Source organism: Stegostoma tigrinum, chromosome 14 (genome assembly GCF_030684315.1).
Source record: "Stegostoma tigrinum isolate sSteTig4 chromosome 14, sSteTig4.hap1, whole genome shotgun sequence".
Taxonomy (NCBI): Eukaryota; Metazoa; Chordata; class Chondrichthyes; order Orectolobiformes; family Stegostomatidae; genus Stegostoma; species Stegostoma tigrinum.
Window position 1 is genome coordinate 48,974,846 of NC_081367.1, and position 18,361 is coordinate 48,993,206.

The 18,361-nt window shown below is 39.4% G+C and overlaps 1 protein-coding gene across 1 annotated transcript in view; it reads left to right on the plus strand.

Moving 5' to 3' along the window:
• Positions 1-18,361, plus strand: part of LOC125457913 (adhesion G-protein coupled receptor G7-like) — a 56,182-nt gene that overhangs the window by 20,765 nt on the left and 17,056 nt on the right. The window contains exons 7-12 of the mRNA XM_048542698.2: positions 3,500-3,607; positions 7,433-7,596; positions 10,116-10,277; positions 13,528-13,634; positions 14,508-14,815; positions 17,867-17,939. Of these exons, the coding sequence (XP_048398655.2) occupies positions 3,500-3,607; positions 7,433-7,596; positions 10,116-10,277; positions 13,528-13,634; positions 14,508-14,815; positions 17,867-17,939 (922 nt within the window). The remainder of the gene's footprint in view (positions 1-3,499; positions 3,608-7,432; positions 7,597-10,115; positions 10,278-13,527; positions 13,635-14,507; positions 14,816-17,866; positions 17,940-18,361) is intronic.

An 18,361-nucleotide genomic window follows, 5' to 3' on the forward strand; every position in this document is an offset into this window, starting at 1 on the left:
GTCAGTTAGCTCGGCCCCCATATGGCCCTCACTTTCATCCAAACAAGCTGAAGGAATCTTAAACCTCTTGGACAACTGCAAAGATTGAGGCCCCTGCCTTCTTGTCATCTGTAACCCTCACCTGCCTCACTCACAGCCACACTCTCTGTCCCTGAGCACTGACCAAATCAGACAACCCAGCAGTAGGAGGTGTAACTGCATCCTAGTCCACAGAATCCATGTAAATACGCCCTTCCTGATTTGTCACATTGTCTGTAATTCAGCCTCTAGCTGATAAGTTGAAGATGCTTGAACTTTAAATAATTGCTGCAGATGCATTTGCTTTCCACCAAACTGGCAACCAGGAACTCCCAAATGCTACAACTGTGACCATCATCTATCATGCCATTTTTAAGGTGTTCAAAGAGACAGCTTAATTATTTTGTTAAAATATATGTCTACTAATATTTTGTTTATCAATAGTTGCTATATGATGTTGAACCTTAGGAATAAAATAAAACTTAGCCTATTTTCAGGTAGAATTAAAATAGCCATAGCCCTATACAGAACAATCATTGATCTTTTATAGAGAGAGAGACATCTGGTTTAATATAAAAATCACCACACCTTAGGCAAGGGGAAATTTAGAGAAGAGAGTCCTTATTGGTAACTTTAGCTAGTATAGAAATTGAGCCCACACTTTTGGCATCAATCTGCACTGCACACTGGCCAGCGAGTCAACTGAGCTAACCAACCTCCATTCCTTTTCAGATGCTCACCAACTAATTGCATTCTTCTCCTGCAGCCAATTTAGAATCAGATCTCTGAGGCTGTAAAAGGTTAAGTCAGAAGCCACACAGCATCAGATTATAATCCAACAAGTTTATTCAAAAACACAAACTTTTGACACGCTGCCTCCTTTATCAGGTGAAAGAGCAGCACTCCGAAAGCTTGTGATTTCAAATAAACCTGTTGGATTATAACCGGTGTTTTGTAAATTCTGACTTTGTCCATCCCAGTCAAACACCGACACCTTAACATCATGAAAAAGTTTAGGAAAAACAAAAGCAAAAGGTCACCTCTTTCTTTTACCCTCTTAATTAATTGCATAATCACTTAAGTCAGTCACTTAACTCTGGCACTCCATTCCAAGTTGTACTCAAGTTCTATGTTCACTAAGTTGACTAGTTTTAGATGCTCCTAAAAGAAAATGCTGAACTGACTCACTTAATGAGGGTCCTGACTAGCGTCTTCTTATTTAGGGTTAATGGCAGGATTCTTGGCAGTGTGGAGAAACAGAGATATCTTGGGGTCCACATGCATAGATCCCTCAAAGTTGCTACTCAAGTTGATAATGGTGTTAGGAAGGCATATGGTGTGTTGGCTTTCATTGGCAGGGGAATTGAGCTTAAGAGCCGTGAGGTTATCCTGCAGCTCTATAAAACCCTGGTTAGACCACACTTGGAATATTGTGTTCAGTTCTGGTCGCCTCATTATAGGAAGGATGTGGAAGCAGTGGAGAGAGTGCAGAGGAGATCTACCAGGATGCTGCCTGGACTGGAGGGCAGGTCTTATGAGGAAAGCTCGAGGGAGCTAGGGATTTTCTCATTGGAGTGATGGAGGATGAGAGGTGTATTGATAGAGCTGTACAAGATGCTGAGAGGCATTGATAGAGTGGATAGCCAGAGACTTCTTGCCAGGGCGGAAATGGCTATTGCAAGGGACCATAAGTTTAAGGTGATTGGAGGAAGGTATAGAGGAGATGCCAGAAGAAGGTTCTTTACAAAGAGAATGGCAGGTGTGCAGAATGCGCTGCCAGCAGAGGTAGTGGAGTCAGATACTTTAGAGACTTTTAAGCGACTCTTGGATAGACATATGGCCGACAATAAAATGTAGGGTATGCACGGTGGTTTGATCTTAGAGTAGGGTAATAGGTCAACACAACATCTCAAGGGCCTGTACTGTGCTGTACTGTTCCATGTTCCTTGTTCTACGTTCTTAAGTTCAGTTGCTATTCCACTGAAGGCCTCATTAAATCCTTGCTTAAAGCTGGCAACCTCATCAAGTAGGTTTCAGTTTAATGCCAAGTACAAACCGTGAACAAAATTTGGTTTGTACAAAATAAAAATGTACATGTTCTCATCCAACAACTGTATCTGGATTTCCAGAAAGCATTTGACAAGGTGCCACACCAAAGGCTGCTACATAAGATAAAGTTGCACAGTATTACTTGTAATGTATTGGCATGGATAGAGGATTGGTTGACCAGTAGAAAGCAAAGAGTAGGGGTAAATGGGTGTTTTTCTGGTTGGCGGTCAGTGGCTAGTGGTGTGCCTCAGGGATCAGCGTTGGGATCGCAATTGTTTACAAGCTACATAGATGATTTGGAGTCGGGGACTAAGTGTGGTGTGTCAAAATTTGCAGCTAACACTAAGATGAGTGGTAGAGCAAAATGTGCAGAAGATACTGAAAGTCTACAGAGGGATATAGATAGTCGAAGTGAGTGGGCAAAGGTCTGGAGTACCATGTTGATAAATGTGAGGTCATCCATTTTGATAGGAATAACAGCAAAATGGACTATGTTTTAAATGGTAAAAAAATTGCAGCATGCTGCTGTGCAGAGGGACTTGGGTATTCTTGTGCATGAATCGCTAAAAGTAGGATTGCAGGTGCAGCAGGTAATTAAAAAGGCAAATGGAATTTTGTCTGCCGTTGCTAGAGGGATGGAGTTTAAAAACAGAGAGGCCATGCTGCAGCTGTATAGGGTCCTGGTGAGGCCACACCTGGAGTACTGTGTGCAGTTTTGGTCTCCTAACTTGAGGAGAGATTTACTAGCACTGGAGGGGATGCAGAGGAGATTGACTTGGTTGATTCTAGAGTTGAGAGGGTTGGATTATGAGGAGAGACTGAGTAGACTGGGATTATACTCATTGGAATTCAGAAGAATGAGGGGAGATCTTATAGAAACATATAAGATTATGAAGGAAATAGATAAGGTGGAGCAGGGAGGTTGTTTCCGCCAGCAGGTGAAACTAGGGCTAGAGGACATTGTCTCAAAATAAAGGGAAGCAGATGTAGGACTGAGGTCAGGAGGAACTTCTTCACCCAAAGGGTTATGAATCTGTGGAATTTCCTGCCCAGTGAAGCCATTGAAGCTACCTCACTGAATGTTTTTAAGGCAAGGCCAGATAAATTTTTGAACAGGAAAGGAATTAAGGGTGATGGTGAGTGGGTGGGTAAGTGGAGCTGAGTCTCAAGAAGATTAGCCATGATCTTATTAAATGGCAGGGCAGGCTCGAGGGGCCAGATGGCCTACTCCTGCTCCTGATTCTTATGTTCTAACTGCAATATCTCAGTCCAGCCTTTACTATCAAATATTGTATAATGTGTATGATACAGCTGAGGTGAGGGCCCAGGAGCCAGAATTCATCCAAGTGATGGGTTCCTGAGCCCATTTTGGAAATATGGCCCTTTCGGATTATTACTTTAACTTTTTCCTTGCTCTGTTGCATGTCTGTAGGTCCTTTCGCGGTCTCAGGGAACAATAAAATCAATCTTGTACACGAGGAAAATGACATCAACATCAGCTCTTTGGAGGCATACATATTTTTACTAAACAAATCTTTCAGTAAGGATATTTTTGTTTCTAGTTCATGTGTTTGAAAAAAAAGACTCATAATCAGAATCAGTAATTGGTGAAAGTGTGTTAATTTGTTAATGCAAACTGAACGATGTGTTTTTGAAAGGATGCTGGAATATTTTGATGCAAATGTGAATGTCTGGTTCATGTGTTTTGGATGACAAGGATGGCTGGTTTGCAAAGTAGAGTGATGTTAACAGTGTGGTTTCGGTTCCCACGCTGGTTAAATTTACTAAAGACCCTCCTTTTCAATGTCTCCCCTCACCTAGGATAGGGTAACCCTCAGGTTAGAGCATCAGCAGTCATCTCTCTCTGATGAGAGAGCAGCCCTATGGCCCAGTAAGACTATAGTGAAGTCTCCTTTACCGTTTATTACTTTTGGAAATTAAATCTTTTGCCAATGGGGAACTGGTGAGCAACACTGAGCTGAATGCAATTCAAACAGCTCAGAGATCATTGCATTCAATTGGCTGGCTAGAAGCACACCAACAGTGAAACAGTGAAACAGTGCCATGGACAGGCTAAGCTAGATCCTAGTGGGGCCTTTAGTCCCACATTCAGGAACTGCTGGGCAATCTGATGGGCAAAGAACATCCTCCTGTGATTGTAGCTCTTCTTCCTTCCTTTCATTTAAATAGTTTGAAAAGGAAGCAGATTGCCTGCCACCCCCTGACTTCCCAAACCAACCACTCTATGGCATAGACAGCGTAATATTGGCCAGCTTTTAATGAGCTTAATTGATCCTGAATTATTCTTTATATATGGTAGTCTAGCTGCTGATTTTAGTGCCAGTCTAAACCACACCTGGCAGGGCATATTATACCTGGACCCTTGTTTTAACCATTAAAACCATTAACCATCAGACTTTACATTTTAAAACAAAAGTTTTATTTTTAATAAAAGAATTAAGAAAATAATCCTCCTTAACAATTTAAATTATAATTATGCTTGTTTTTCACTCAGCTTTAGTTTGAATTTTCAAAAACTCTTTCCTTAAATGACAGATTAACTATTATGTCTCTTGGGGCCAACCGTAGGCATGTCACAACCTCTGGAAACAAATTTTCTGGGTTTCTGTTATTTTCAGATTTAAGATTTCTGTTTACTATTTCATACCTATGGTTGCCTTAGATCTTTACCATGGTTGCCTTCTCAACAGAACCAGAGAAATATGCCCTAAAAGCCCTTCAGTCCACAGTATCTCACCCACCAAAGCCACACTAAATCTACACTAGTCCTACTTTCCAGCACTAGGCACATAGCCTTAATTGCAATGACACTTCCAGCGTTCATCTAAGTACCTTTTAAAGGTGATGAGGTTACCCGCCTCAACTATTCTCCCAAACAGTGTACCCCATACCCCTACCACCTTCCTGGTGAAAACATTTCTCCTCAATCCCCTCTATTTCCCCTTGTTTTTGACCGTTTGACCAAGGGGAACAGCTGCTTTCTATCCACCTTGACCATGCCTCTCATAATCTCATACACCTCACTTCAGTCCCCCTCATCCTTCTCTGCTCCAAAGAAAACAACTCAAGCTTATTCAGCCTCTCTTCACAGCTGAAGTCCTCCATCCCAGGCAAGATCCTGGTGAATCTCCTCTGCGCCCCTCCCAATGTAATCACATACTTACCATATTGGACTCCGACTGTGGCCAAATCCAAATTCTGTTTAGCTCCAACATAACACTCCTGTTCTGCCAATCTATGCCTCAGCTGATAAATACAAGTGTCCTATATGCATTCATAACAATAATATTCACCTAATCTGGCACCTTCAGGGATCAATGGACAGTCAAGCTAAGATTACTGTGCTCTTCTGAGCTTCCTGGTGTCCTGCCATTCATTGAGTGCTCCTTATTTCTTCCAAATGAATCACCTCACATTTTCATTTAGAGTCATACAGTGCAGAAAAGTCCCTCTAGCTTATTGAGTCTGCACCAACATGTCTACCAGAAAGAGTGCACTAATCCCAATCCTGAAGTGATCATCCAAATTTTTTTTAAAGATTGCAATGTTTCCAATCTCCTCTACTTTCCCAGACAGTGTATTCCAGATTCCCACCACCTGGTGGGTGAAAAAGGTTTTTCCGAAATCCCCTTGAAATCGCCTGCTCCTTACCCTAAAACTATGCCCTCTCATGATTGACCCATCAACCAAAGGGAACACCCAAACAGCTGCTCTCTACTCATTCTGTCCATATCCCTCATTGTTCTGTACACCTCAATCATATCTTCCCTCATTCCTCTCTGCTCTGGAGAAAACAATTCAAGCCTATGTAGTCTCTTCTCATGGCTCAATTTCACTATTCCAGGCAACATCCTGGTGAACCTCCTCTGTACCCTCTCCAGGGCTGTCATATCCTTCCTGTAGTGAGGTGATCATAACTGCACACAGTACTCCAGCTGTGGCCTGATCAACGCTCTGTACAACTCCATCATAACCTCCTTGATGAAAGCAAGTGTTCCATATGCCTCTTTCATTATCCTACTCACTGGCTCTGCTGACTTGAAGGATCTGTGAATAATTACCCCAAGATTCCTCTGTTACTTTAAGTGACTAAGTGTCCTGCCATTCATTAAATACTCCCTCATGTTGTTTCATCTTTCGAAGTGCATCACCTTGCACTTGCCAGGATTAAATTCCACCTTCCACTGATCTACCTATCTGACAAATCCATTTTCATCCTCCTATAATCTAAGATTATCGTCCTCACTGTGAACCACCTGGCAAACCTTCATGTCATCCACAAACTTCTTATTGTCTCCCTCCACATTCTCATTGACATCATTTATGAATATCGTAAAGAATAAGGGACCCAGCTCTGACCCCTGTGGTATGCCACCGCACATCAGCCTCCAGTCACACAAACAGCCTTCTACTATCCCCCTCTGTCTCCTATCACCAAGCCAATTTTGAATCCAAATTGTCAAGCTACACTAGATCCCATGAAGTTTTATCTTCTTTATTGCTAAGCTAATCTGCCTTGCACCGTCTTTTACTCCAAGATTCTGTGAGGGCCACTGTAAATTTTTTCAACAGCTTTAAACTAGGCAATCTCCTATTTTGTTATTCCCCGTAAAATCCGAACTGAGATTAACTAAGATCACACAGCAATCTGCAAATAACATACACCAATTTCAAGTTGCACCTAACTCTTTCAGCAAACATCCAGATAAATTGAAAGTTGATGACTGCTTAAGCTCCACCTATTCCCATGATGATTCAACAAGCTCTGGGATGTTTTCAAGCAGGTTTTAGGTTAAGTATTCCTTATTTAAATTTCCTTTGTTGATTTAAAAAAAAAGAAATTGACTTAAAAACGCTTAAAATCTTTTAAATTAATACTAGCTTCCAAAATGAAAACATTTACCTGATCCACACTTATTTCAAGTTTTGAGAACACCATTTCTCCAGTTCTTCAGCTAAATAAACTCACCTCCTGTTTCAGATTTTATCATTATAACAGTTAACCCCTTATTTCAATTGATCCCAACCTTTAACTTTAATGGAATCAATGTTTGGTTAGTTATATTTACCCAATTTTTATTTTAATTCTGAAATCTAGAAATTATACTTCAAAGCATATGAGACATGAACTAGATATTGTCAACAGCGGTGGCATGTTTTGTGAATAAATAGTCTTATTTCAATGATTATTTTCGGCAATATCAAAGTTTGAATGGAGAGCTATAACTGACAACATTCTAACTTTTATGATACATTTAGAAGATACTTTGTTGAATATTAATGAATGATCATAATGTTTTGATTCAGTTACATGTTTCTGCCTTTCTTCTTATCCTTAAATCAGACCCTGATACTCAGTTTGGATTTGTGCTCTATAAAGATGCCTCATTCTTCCAAACTCCTAAAAAGAAGAACAGTTTTGTGATGAAGACTCAAGTGATATCTGCTGTCGTTAATGAAACAATTAATTCGTTTAATAAATCAGTGACAATAAAATTAAGGAAGAAGGTAAAATGGTTGATAATTATATAGTTGGCAATGAGAAGGTAGTGGGATAATGTAAAATGCCATCAGTGTTTTTCATCTAGCTTAGAAGTATACTTTTTGATCAGATATGGAATAAGTCAGTTTATTATAAACACATCTGTCCTTAAAGGAAGAAAGACTTTCATTTATATAGCACCTATCATATCTCAAAGGTTCCAAAATGCCCTAAAGCTAATGAAGTTCATGTGAAGTGTAATTGTTATTGCAATGCTGGAAATGTATGAGTTAATTTGTGCACAGAAAGCTCCCCAAAGAGTAATGTGATAATGATTAGGTAATCTCAGAATCATAGAATTGTTACAGTGAAGAAAGAAGCCATTCTGTTTTGGTAATGTTAATTGAAGGTGAAATATTTTACAGAACAAACTGGGTAAATCTCCTGATCTTCAAAATTCAGAACGGGATCTTTTATTTCCGCCTGGAGGGTAGACTGGGGTTCAGTTTAGTTTTATTTTACCTAGAAGATGGCAACTTACCATATTTTTATTTGCTCATACCGCATGGATGGTTTGCATTTGAGCCACTTGTTCATGCAGGAAATCAGAAAGATGAAATGATGGGTGGATCATGTGTCTGAGGGTCCAACAGTCATAAGACTATAAGAAATAGGAACAGAATTAGGCCATTCAGCCAATGAGTCTTCTCCACCACTCGATCATGGCTAACATATTTCTCAACTCTTTTCTCCTGCCTTTCCCTTGCAACCTTTCACCCCCTTCCCACTCAAGAACCTGTCCATCTATGTCTTAAATACATTTAATGATTTGGCTTCCACAGCCTTCTGTGGCAATGAGTTTCATAGATTAACCAATCTCTGGCTGAAGAAATTCCTCCTCATCTCAGTTCTAAAGTGTTGCCTCTTTCCTATGAGGGTGTGCCCTTGGATCCTAATCTCTCCTACTTGTGGAAGCATCTTCTCCACGTCCATTCTATCTAGGCTGTCCATTATCGGTCCTTCTAGTCCTGGTTTTGTAGAAAATTCAGCAGTGAAGATGGGAAATCTAATCCATGAGATATTCTTTGCAGAGGAATATAGATTGGGAATGGACTTTTAATACCCCAATAAATTGGCTGAAGTAAAATAGTACTTTGCATTGTTACCTTAATATACCAATAGGCACCATATTGTTTAATTTATATGTTAGTACTGTGCATTACCTTTCTCCTAATGGCTCCTAGATTTAAATAGCCTACATTTAATAAAAGTTAGCTGGTATTTTTTTGAGTAAGAAGATTGAGATGTAATCTGATCGAGAATTTTAATATACTAAAAGTAATTGATAGGGTAGAGAAACCTATGACCCTAGTGGGAAAATTTTGACCTGGGAGGTGTTCATGTTCTGAGTAATCCAGAGACTCTGGTTAATATTCCGGGGATATAGGTTCGTATACCACTATGGTAGATGGTGAAGTTTCTATTTAGTAAAAACCTAGAACTATAAAGCCAGCTTAATGGTGAACATCTAATTGCTGATGTAAATCTCGATCCCCGGTGGGGTCTCTCAATTCCGTGATCAGTCAATGAACACTCGCAGTCAGCCTGGCTGTTTAAGACTTTACTCTTTATTTCTTCATACGGCCGGGTACAGATCATCCAGAAAACACAGAAGTTGAGCACTTCCGTATTCCTCGGAGGAGCTGCACACACAACTTAATACAAAGACATTTTTATACTTTTCTTAAAGCTGGGTACATGGCGTGATCGCATAGTGTATTCAAACAGTTACTAATCAATACGTGATATTGGTTCGTTGACAGTTACCTAATCCAATAATGTTAACTGGTAAACACCTTATGTCACAACATGTAAGTAACTTTTTATCTTGCCACACAGCGCCACAACATTTGCAACCGAAGGTCAGTTCGAACAGTTAGTACTGCATTATCTTATCATTGCTGCATTATTTATGCAGCTCTAGCAGAATTTACAGTTCCCAGGCTAGAAGCCATTTGGTTGCTAACTTGCACCAGCAGACATCTTGTGCCGGTATCCAAGTTTCAGATTCTCATCTCCCCCCTTTGGTCATTCCATGACCACACCATAGGGCGGGAGGGCATAGATTAAGTTGGTCCAAGCGGATGGATGCCAGAGCCTGCCGATACTCCAATCATGTCTCTCACAATAACCTGATAAACCACTGATGCAGCAAGCTACTTTTAACAGGTTAGTAGCTGCACTGTAGATACATTGGCATTTCCAATAGGTTGATGGGACTCATTCCTTAATTGCTTTTTCTTCAACTTAGATTTTTTTCCTATAAAATTCCTGTGTTTCTTTCCTCTTCCTGCTTATTGCTGAGAATATAAAAAGGAGACTCAAAGTGTGGTCACTGAGAGAAAATGCAAATTTCATAATGATATCATAAGCTTTGTAAGGTTATTAATGAAATGGATGCTGTGGTAAAATAACAGGTTTGTATCCCAGGGGAGGCTGTAGAAAATATTTCCTGATCTGAATTCCATTTTTTCTTTAATTGTAGGACCTAAATGATGGATTTTATTTACAAAGTTATGAATGTGTCTCCTGGAATTACTCCGTTGGACGGTGGTCAAAAGATGGATGTTATCTTGTAGATGCAAATGACAATGCAACACATTTCACATGTCACTGTTCTCATTTGACGAACTTTGCAATTCTCATGGTGAGAAGTAATTCACCTCATCTTGATATTTGTACTGATAACAGTGTACTAAGAGTGGGCTTGCCTTCATGCCATGTAGTTACCAAGTCAAACATGTTTATTTACGTACATGAGTAATTATGCATCGATGTACGTGATCATTTTTGCTTTATATTCAAGAACTGACTGCGAGACCATAAGAAATCGGAGCAGGAGTAGGCTGTTCGGCTCCTCAAGCTTGCTCCGTCCTTCAATAGAATCATGACTTTTTTGATACTCCTCATGCTCACTTTCCTGCCCTTTCCCTGTAACCCTTCATTCCCCTGCTGATCAAGAATCTATCTCAGCCTTCAATGTACACAAAGACTCCAACCCCACAGTATTCTGTAATAAGGAGTCCCAAATGCTCTCACTCCTCTGAGAGAAATAAATCCTTCTTATCTCTGTCTTAAATTGACACCGGAGATAACAAGATGTAGAGCTGGATGAACACACCAGGCCAAGCAGCATCAGAGGAGCAGGAAAGCTGATGTTTTGGGCCAAACCCTTCTTCAGAAACGGGTCAGAAGGGTCTATTTCTGAAGAAGGGTTTAGGCCCAAAATGTCAGCCCCCATTTCTGAAGAAGGATCTAGGCCCAAAACGTCAGCCTTCCTGCTCCTCAGATGCTGCTTGGCCTGCTGTGTTCATCTAGCTCTACACCTTGTTATCTCAGATTCTCCAGAATCTGCAGTTCCTACTATCTCTTAAATTGACACCTATTTATTCCGAGTCAAGCCCTCTTGTCCTAGACTCTTCCATGAGGGGAAACATCCTCTCAGCATTTACCCTGTAAAGCCTCTTTAGAATCCTAAAATGTTTCAATGAGATTATCCCTCATTCTCCGAAATTCCAATGAGTAGAATCCCAACCTGTTTAGTTTTTGCTTATATGAAAACTCATCCATACCAGGGATCATCCTAGTGAACCTTCTCTGAACTGCTTCCGGTGAAATGATACCTTTCCTTGTACAAAGGGAAGAAATCTGCTCACAGTATTTCCAATGTGATCTCACCAGCAGATTGTGCAGTTGCAGTAAGACTTCCCTAATCCTATGGGACAATGTCCTCTGTTCTTGCGTCTCATAAAATATATTCTCATATTTTGAGCTTCATGTGCCTCTGCCACTTAGTCAATATTACAAACATCAGAAAGCTAGAACTGTAGTTAATGATTCCCATGATAGATGTAGCCATATTATACTTAATTTCTATGTGTGCTTGCTATTCCATGAAAATCATTTAAACTTGCTCTTCTCTGAATATGCTTTAGGCACTCTCTGTCTGTTAGCAATAATGTTGGAGAAAGGTGGCACATCAGATATAGATTTTTACTTTGGCACAACAGGCATGGGCTTGAGTGCAATTGCTCACATCGATAGTTAGAGCAGGTAATTTGGTTCCCACAAGCTGTAGGATGGTTGTGGAAGCAATTATTGAAATTGCAAACAATTGGAAGTGATACCTTTACTGCAGTTTCAATTAAGGCTTTTGTCTCATTCCTTTCAGTTTAATCCCCAGCACAATGGCACGTTTGAAATTAGAGTTTGAATGATTAAAGTTTCAATAAGCAGACTATATGTTGTCTGGCTGTGCAACTGTTGGAATAACAAGCTGCAAACTTATGGAAAGGATGGGTTATTCTCTGATCACTGCTGAGACAAAGCTAAAAAGTAGAATTATACCCATTATTTTGCACTTCAATGCTCAAAATATAGTCAGCCACAAGTGAACACGCATACAAATCATCCAAAACCCCTGGGCATATTCAACCACTGACGAAGCCAAATGGAGAAAAGTCAACCCCCTGCAAAAAGAGTGGATAGAATTTCTGAGAAGATGCTCCTCCAATCAAGGGCTGGTTCCTTCTCATGAACTACAGGACAGAAGGAGCCTATGGTTGACCACCAGTGAGATCATCAGAGCAGCAAGGGCAGAATTACTGAGATTGATGAAGCTGGAAGAAGCCGGAAATGAGAAGCAAGGCAATGGGTGAAGGGAAGTGAGAACATCGACTGTAAGGGATAGGGAGGGAAGAGAAAAGGAAGAGGCAAGTGTGGCTCCTACATGTGGAGCCTGGGAAGTGACCCTGGGAGGCCAGAATCCAGAGAAGAAGTGAGGCTACAATTTGTGAAAGGTGGCTGTGAACAAATAAACATGGACACTCAAGTTTAAGGCTGTAGGAGTTCAGGAGTTACTATATGAGGAGAAATACAATAGGTGCTTTTGGAATAAACACTATCAACCAACCAACTTCTATTGAGCAGTTTTGTTTTTCAGGGTTTTGAATTTGTGTTATCACACAATATATGCTATTTAAGGATTAGTGACTGTGTTAGAGACAAATGTACAAATGTTTACCTTAGACCTCACCTGTCCATGGAAAGCATGTTTAAAATGATGATGTTTTGAGTGCTGAACTGTGTATCAGTTTTCAAATCAGTTATCAAAATTTCAAAATTATTGCTCACCTCTGCTTGTTGTCTTCTGTCAATTTAAATACCTGTGGTTTTTAGGAATATAATATTTTCATTTCATGTTGTGAATAAGTTTGACGGAGTGATGATGGCGATTTTGAAGGTATTGATGAATTCCTCTACTTCTGCTTCTGTGTCCAAATGCCCCATATATGACCACAATTACAGAAGGTATTTGACTAATTGAGTGTCACCTCTAAAGAAAGAGTTAGTGAGGTTCAAAATGAAGCTCCTCAATGCACTGAAAATCAAAAGGTAGACTTAAAGAAAATTTCAAGAGGGAGTCCTCAAACAAAAATAATTTTTGACTTCAACCGCACTTCTCAGTATACTTTCTGCTCATCGTCAGCAAGCTTGTTCTTCCATACTCTAGCCTTGTTCTGGATTATGAGTTCATCACAGTTTGGGTGTTTGGCTGAGGAACTCTGGAGAACAAGTGTACATTTCCAGCGACATAATGTACTAAAATTGATTAGTATGACTTAGTGCTAATAGATACCTTAATTAATTTGCAAAGTTGAACTGTGTTTATAGGATGTAACAATATTTTACTTGGTCAGTAAAGAAATTGATCTTCTGTAACTGTCTAAAAAGTTTTAATAAATCAGTATTGCTGTTTAGAAGGAATAATGAGTATTAGAACAATTGTACAATCCAACATAATCTAATTTTGTGGCTGCTATTTCTGTGATATTTATGATGTGTAATTACAAGCTGTTAGATTGAGGTTAAATACTGTTTGTATAATTTGCTTACAGACCATTAAAGGTAAAACTTTACAATATTTAGACACAATTTCGTATATTGGATGTACGTTATCAATTGTGGGACTCCTAGCAACAGTTATTGTACCAATCTGGATGAGGTAAGGAACTTTATGTCTTTTATCATTATACACAAGAAGCCTGAAGTTTCTTCTGTGGAGACATTTGTAATGTAATGTCATTAGGGTTGATGGTGGCAGATTGCCAGTGTCACTGATCTGATGATCAAGAGGTCTAGGTTAATTGCCTGGGACTAAGAGTTCAAACCTCACCATGGTAGCTGGTGGAATTTAAATTCAAATAATTAAAGAAAGTCTAGACTATAACGCTAGTGTCAGCAATAGTGACATGTAACTACCATTGACTATTACAAAAACCCAAATGGCTCACTGATATTCTTTGGGACTCCGACCACAGTCATGTGGTTACCACTTAATGGCCCTCTGAAATGGTTCACGGGAAATTAGAGAAAGATGCCAAATATGGGCCATGCTAATGATATTAACATCTCATGAAAGAATAAAGAATAAAGAAAACAAAGTAAAAATGGCATAACCCATTCTTTGGAATTATTGGGCCAACTGGGTTGGAGGTGAATAGAGGCAAGAACAATTTTCACAGTCGAATGAAATCCAGCAGCAAACTGACTCAAGCAGTTGGTGCCAGTTGTTGATTCAGGATGTTGGGAAATTTGGTAGCTTCTTCAAAGTGCTCCACTGGGACAGTTTGAAAGCATGAAAGAGAGTTGCATTGCACAATCATGCTACAGGCCACTAGTCTGCTAGAATTTACAGCTAATTTCATGACAACAGAAAGGGTCCAGATATTCAATACGAAGCAGAAAGATGAGATTACACTTTTCTTACAACACTCAATGTGTCATCAGAGGAATAGGGTAAATTGCCTAATGTAACAATTTCCTGTGATAGTATACAGTTTGAGCATTGTCTAATTTCATTTAATTTTTAATCAAGGGACTATCGGACAAGTGTGAATGGAAAACTTCAAATAAATCTGTCAGTTGCCCTTCTGGGGGTGTACATCACCTTCTTAGTTGGGGCAATAAACAGTGACTGGGCAAATGCTACACCTGATCAGAATAACATAGCACAAAGTGAGAATCCCTTCTGTACTGCATCAACATGGTTTTTACATTTCTTCCTTCTGTCGTCCTTTGCTTGGATGTGTGTACAAGGAATTGCACTGTATAGTTCGTACAATCGTCTTATTCAACAAATGGAGAGAAGTTATTTTGCTGCAGTGTCAGCTGGTGTGGCATGGGGTAAGTAGCTGAGGCACCACAGCCATTTTTTAAAAATAATAGCTAAGAATGAGCATTCTGTTGTAATGAGATATGCAATGGAACCTGGTTTAAAATTGATTAAAGAGTTAAATTTGCAAATCTTTTCGTCTTTGATGTTTGGATAGAGATACTAGTAGAAGTAGTTAAAAATAAGTGGATGGAATATCATGTCCATAGGCTTGTGATTCACTGGCCTCTGTTCCTTGCAAGTGCTTAAGAGAAAATAGCCTTTATCTTTATGATAGCCTGACTCTAATAGTTTTATCAGGTACAAAGTTCAGTAAAGATTTTTCTGCTAACCTTCCACCAAAGACACATGATCAAAATATCCACAGCAATTCAACACTTTAATCTTCTACAAACATATCAAAGTATAAACCATAATGAATATTAAGAATCTTCTAATTTATTCATCCTATTTCCCACAATAATGATAGCTTGTTTAAAACAAAATATACTATCTCCACACAGGCAATTTCGTCAGACGAAAGCTCGATAAAAGCAATGGCCAACTTGGAGAAAATTCTGTGAAATTCTTCTCTGAGGAATTCCTGTCTGACTTCTGGAGCTGATCAAAACTACTCCAGATCACAGCTGTCCTGAACTTTCTGCATTTTTTGTTTTTCCTAATAATTGATTTCTGCCCCATAAAAACTGCATAATAACTTCAGCGAAGGTTGTAGTATGGTTAAACATAAAAATCTGAAAATGTGCAAATTTCACGCCATTGCCATTCTGGCTTTTTAAACATGCATTTCACCATTTTTATCGATATAAATTAAGAGTTGTGATGTATGTCAACTAAATCTGCAATTCACAATTTTAACATACTTTGCAACTTTAGTGAGAACAATTACAGTTTCTCTAGTCTTTACTCAATGCCCTTGACTGCAAAGTGCACTATAATAAACATTATATCAAAAATCCTTTGATTATTCTAGTAAATCTCTGCTGCACACTCCCTAAGACAATGTTTCATTCTGAAAGTCTAGTTCCCAGAAATAAGTGAATTATTCCATCTGAACCTAGCCTGTTATTAGCTTGTTGTTATACACTGTCTCCTTTAAATAAAACAAAAGATTCTCTGCTTTTTAAACATCCTTTTCAACTTGTTCTGCCACCTCGAAGGATTTGTGAGCAAGTAGATTCGTCCATTGTGTGTCTGTTGCTGCAGTGTCTTAAATTGTGCCATGTAGTTCACTTCATCTCATTTTTCCTACTAAAATGTATCACTTTGCGTTTCTCCATGTTAAATTTCATCTAACCATTTTTCTTTATTATCTACGTCCTCATGAGGTGTACTTCTCTCTTCGTTGCTTCATGTGATCTGTAGACTTTAAAATGCATCCAAATGGATGTCAGCCTATGCCATTACTTTTTAAACAACCTGTTCAGACATGTTATGAAAGTGGTAGGTGGGTATAGAACCCAGACTTTCTGGACCAGATGTAGGAACATTACTACCCACACCAGAACAGCCCCCAGTCATTAATATAGGTATTTCCTTATCAACCTATTCAGGCATATTATGACACACCTTTGGAGTAGGTGAAATTAGACAAAGGAACTGAGGATACTGTTGCTAAGATTGAACATGATACAAAATAGCTGGAGGACAGTGGTGTTGAGGAAGTGGGAAGGCTTCAGAAATGCTTGGGTGGGCTAGGAGAGTGGGCGAAGAAGCAGCAGATGGAATACAATGTGGGAAAGTGCAAAGTTAAGTACTTTGGTAGGAAGAGTAGAGGCATAGGCTATTTTCTAAGTGGGGAAAGCCTTTGGAAATCTGAAGCAAATAGGCACTTAGGAGACCTAGTTCAGAATTCTCTTAAGGTTAACATGCAAACTCATTTGGTAGCTAGGAAAGAATGCAATGTTAGCATTCATTTTAAGAGGGCTAGAATACAAAAGCAGGGATGCAATTCTGAGCCTAGAAGGCTCTAGTCAGACCACATTTGGAATATTGTGAGCAGTGTTGGGCTGTATATCTAAGGAAGGATACGCTGGCCTTAGTAGGGTCCAGAGGAAGTTCACAAGAATTATCCTAGGAATGAAGGGCTTGTCATATGAGGAGCAGTTTCGGACTCTGGGTCTGTACCCAAAGGAGTTTAGAAGGATGTCAGGGGAGTCTCATTGAAATTTACGGAATACTGAGAGACCTGGGTGCAGTGGACATGAAGAAGGTGTTTCCACTGGTAGGACAGACTAGGACCCAAGGCAATATGTTCAGATTGAAGGGATGACTCTTTAGAATTGAGATGAGGAATTTCTTCACCCAGAGGGCGATGAATCTGTGGTTGTGTAGGCCAAGTCATTGGGTGTTTTTAAGGTACAGAGAGATTCACGATTAGTAAGGGGATCAAAGTTGCAGGGAGAAGGGAGGCAAATGGGTTAAGAAACATATCAGCAATAACTGAATGGTGAAGTAGACTCAATGGCCAAATGCCCTACTTCTGCCTCTATACTCTATGGAGATTTGAACATGGGTCTTCTGGCTCAGGCTGCAATTAATTAATACAGATAATGTGAGTTATTAAAGCTGCACCATTGAATCAATTCTTTACCCCTCTGTAATAATTTTATCTGTGTTGACACATTTTGTTTCTGTTGTATGGTTGGAATAATTTTGCTGTTTACCCAGCAAATAAATTGTTTTCCATGATTGCTGATTATTTAAAACAGTAAGCAGTGTGATACTGAACCCCTACTGGTCTTTGTATTTGGATGCTAGTGTGATACAAGTCAGGATCCAGTAATTCCTGCTACTTGTGCACCTTTTTGTAAAGTAGCAAAAGGAAAGATTGTATTTACTGTGATTCATCTCATGGCTGACTCTTCAATTCAATCTCTAGATGCATCTCAAAAGAATGCCATTTGGATCTAGTTACTGGAGGTTCAGTATCGCATGCTATATTATTATCATTAGATACTTTCTAGAAAGACTTGAAGTGGATGAAAAATAAAGATAACTGATGATGTTAATACAATATGGCAAGAAAAGCCTTTATCTAATAACATTTTTCTTTTATATAGGTGCACCAGCTCTTATTGCAATTATAACAATTTCTGTAACTCAACCAAAAAGTATGTACAGACAAAAAAACATGTGAGTGCAATAAAACGATATCTTCTTGAAGTATACGACGAGTGGTGACCAGTGAAGGAGAGGGTGTCAAGGATTTTATAAAGGATTTGGTTAGGATGATACAAGGCATGAGAGACTTCTGTTCGTTGGAGAAGTAGCAGAACTACTCTTTGGTGCAGAGTAGTTAAAAGGAAGAGGTGTTTAAAATAAAACTGGATGTTAGACCAAATACAGTCAGAAATCAAAGGCCTCAAATTTAAAATCTTTGGTAAAAGAGCTACCATGGTAATTAGGATCAGAGATGGACCTCTCTGTCTCCATCTCAGGCAACCAGCTAGAAACTGATGTCCATTTCAAGCCCACCGACTCCCACAGGTACCTAGAATACACCTCCTCCCACTCACCCCCCTCCAAAAATTCCATCTCCTATTCCCAATTCCTTT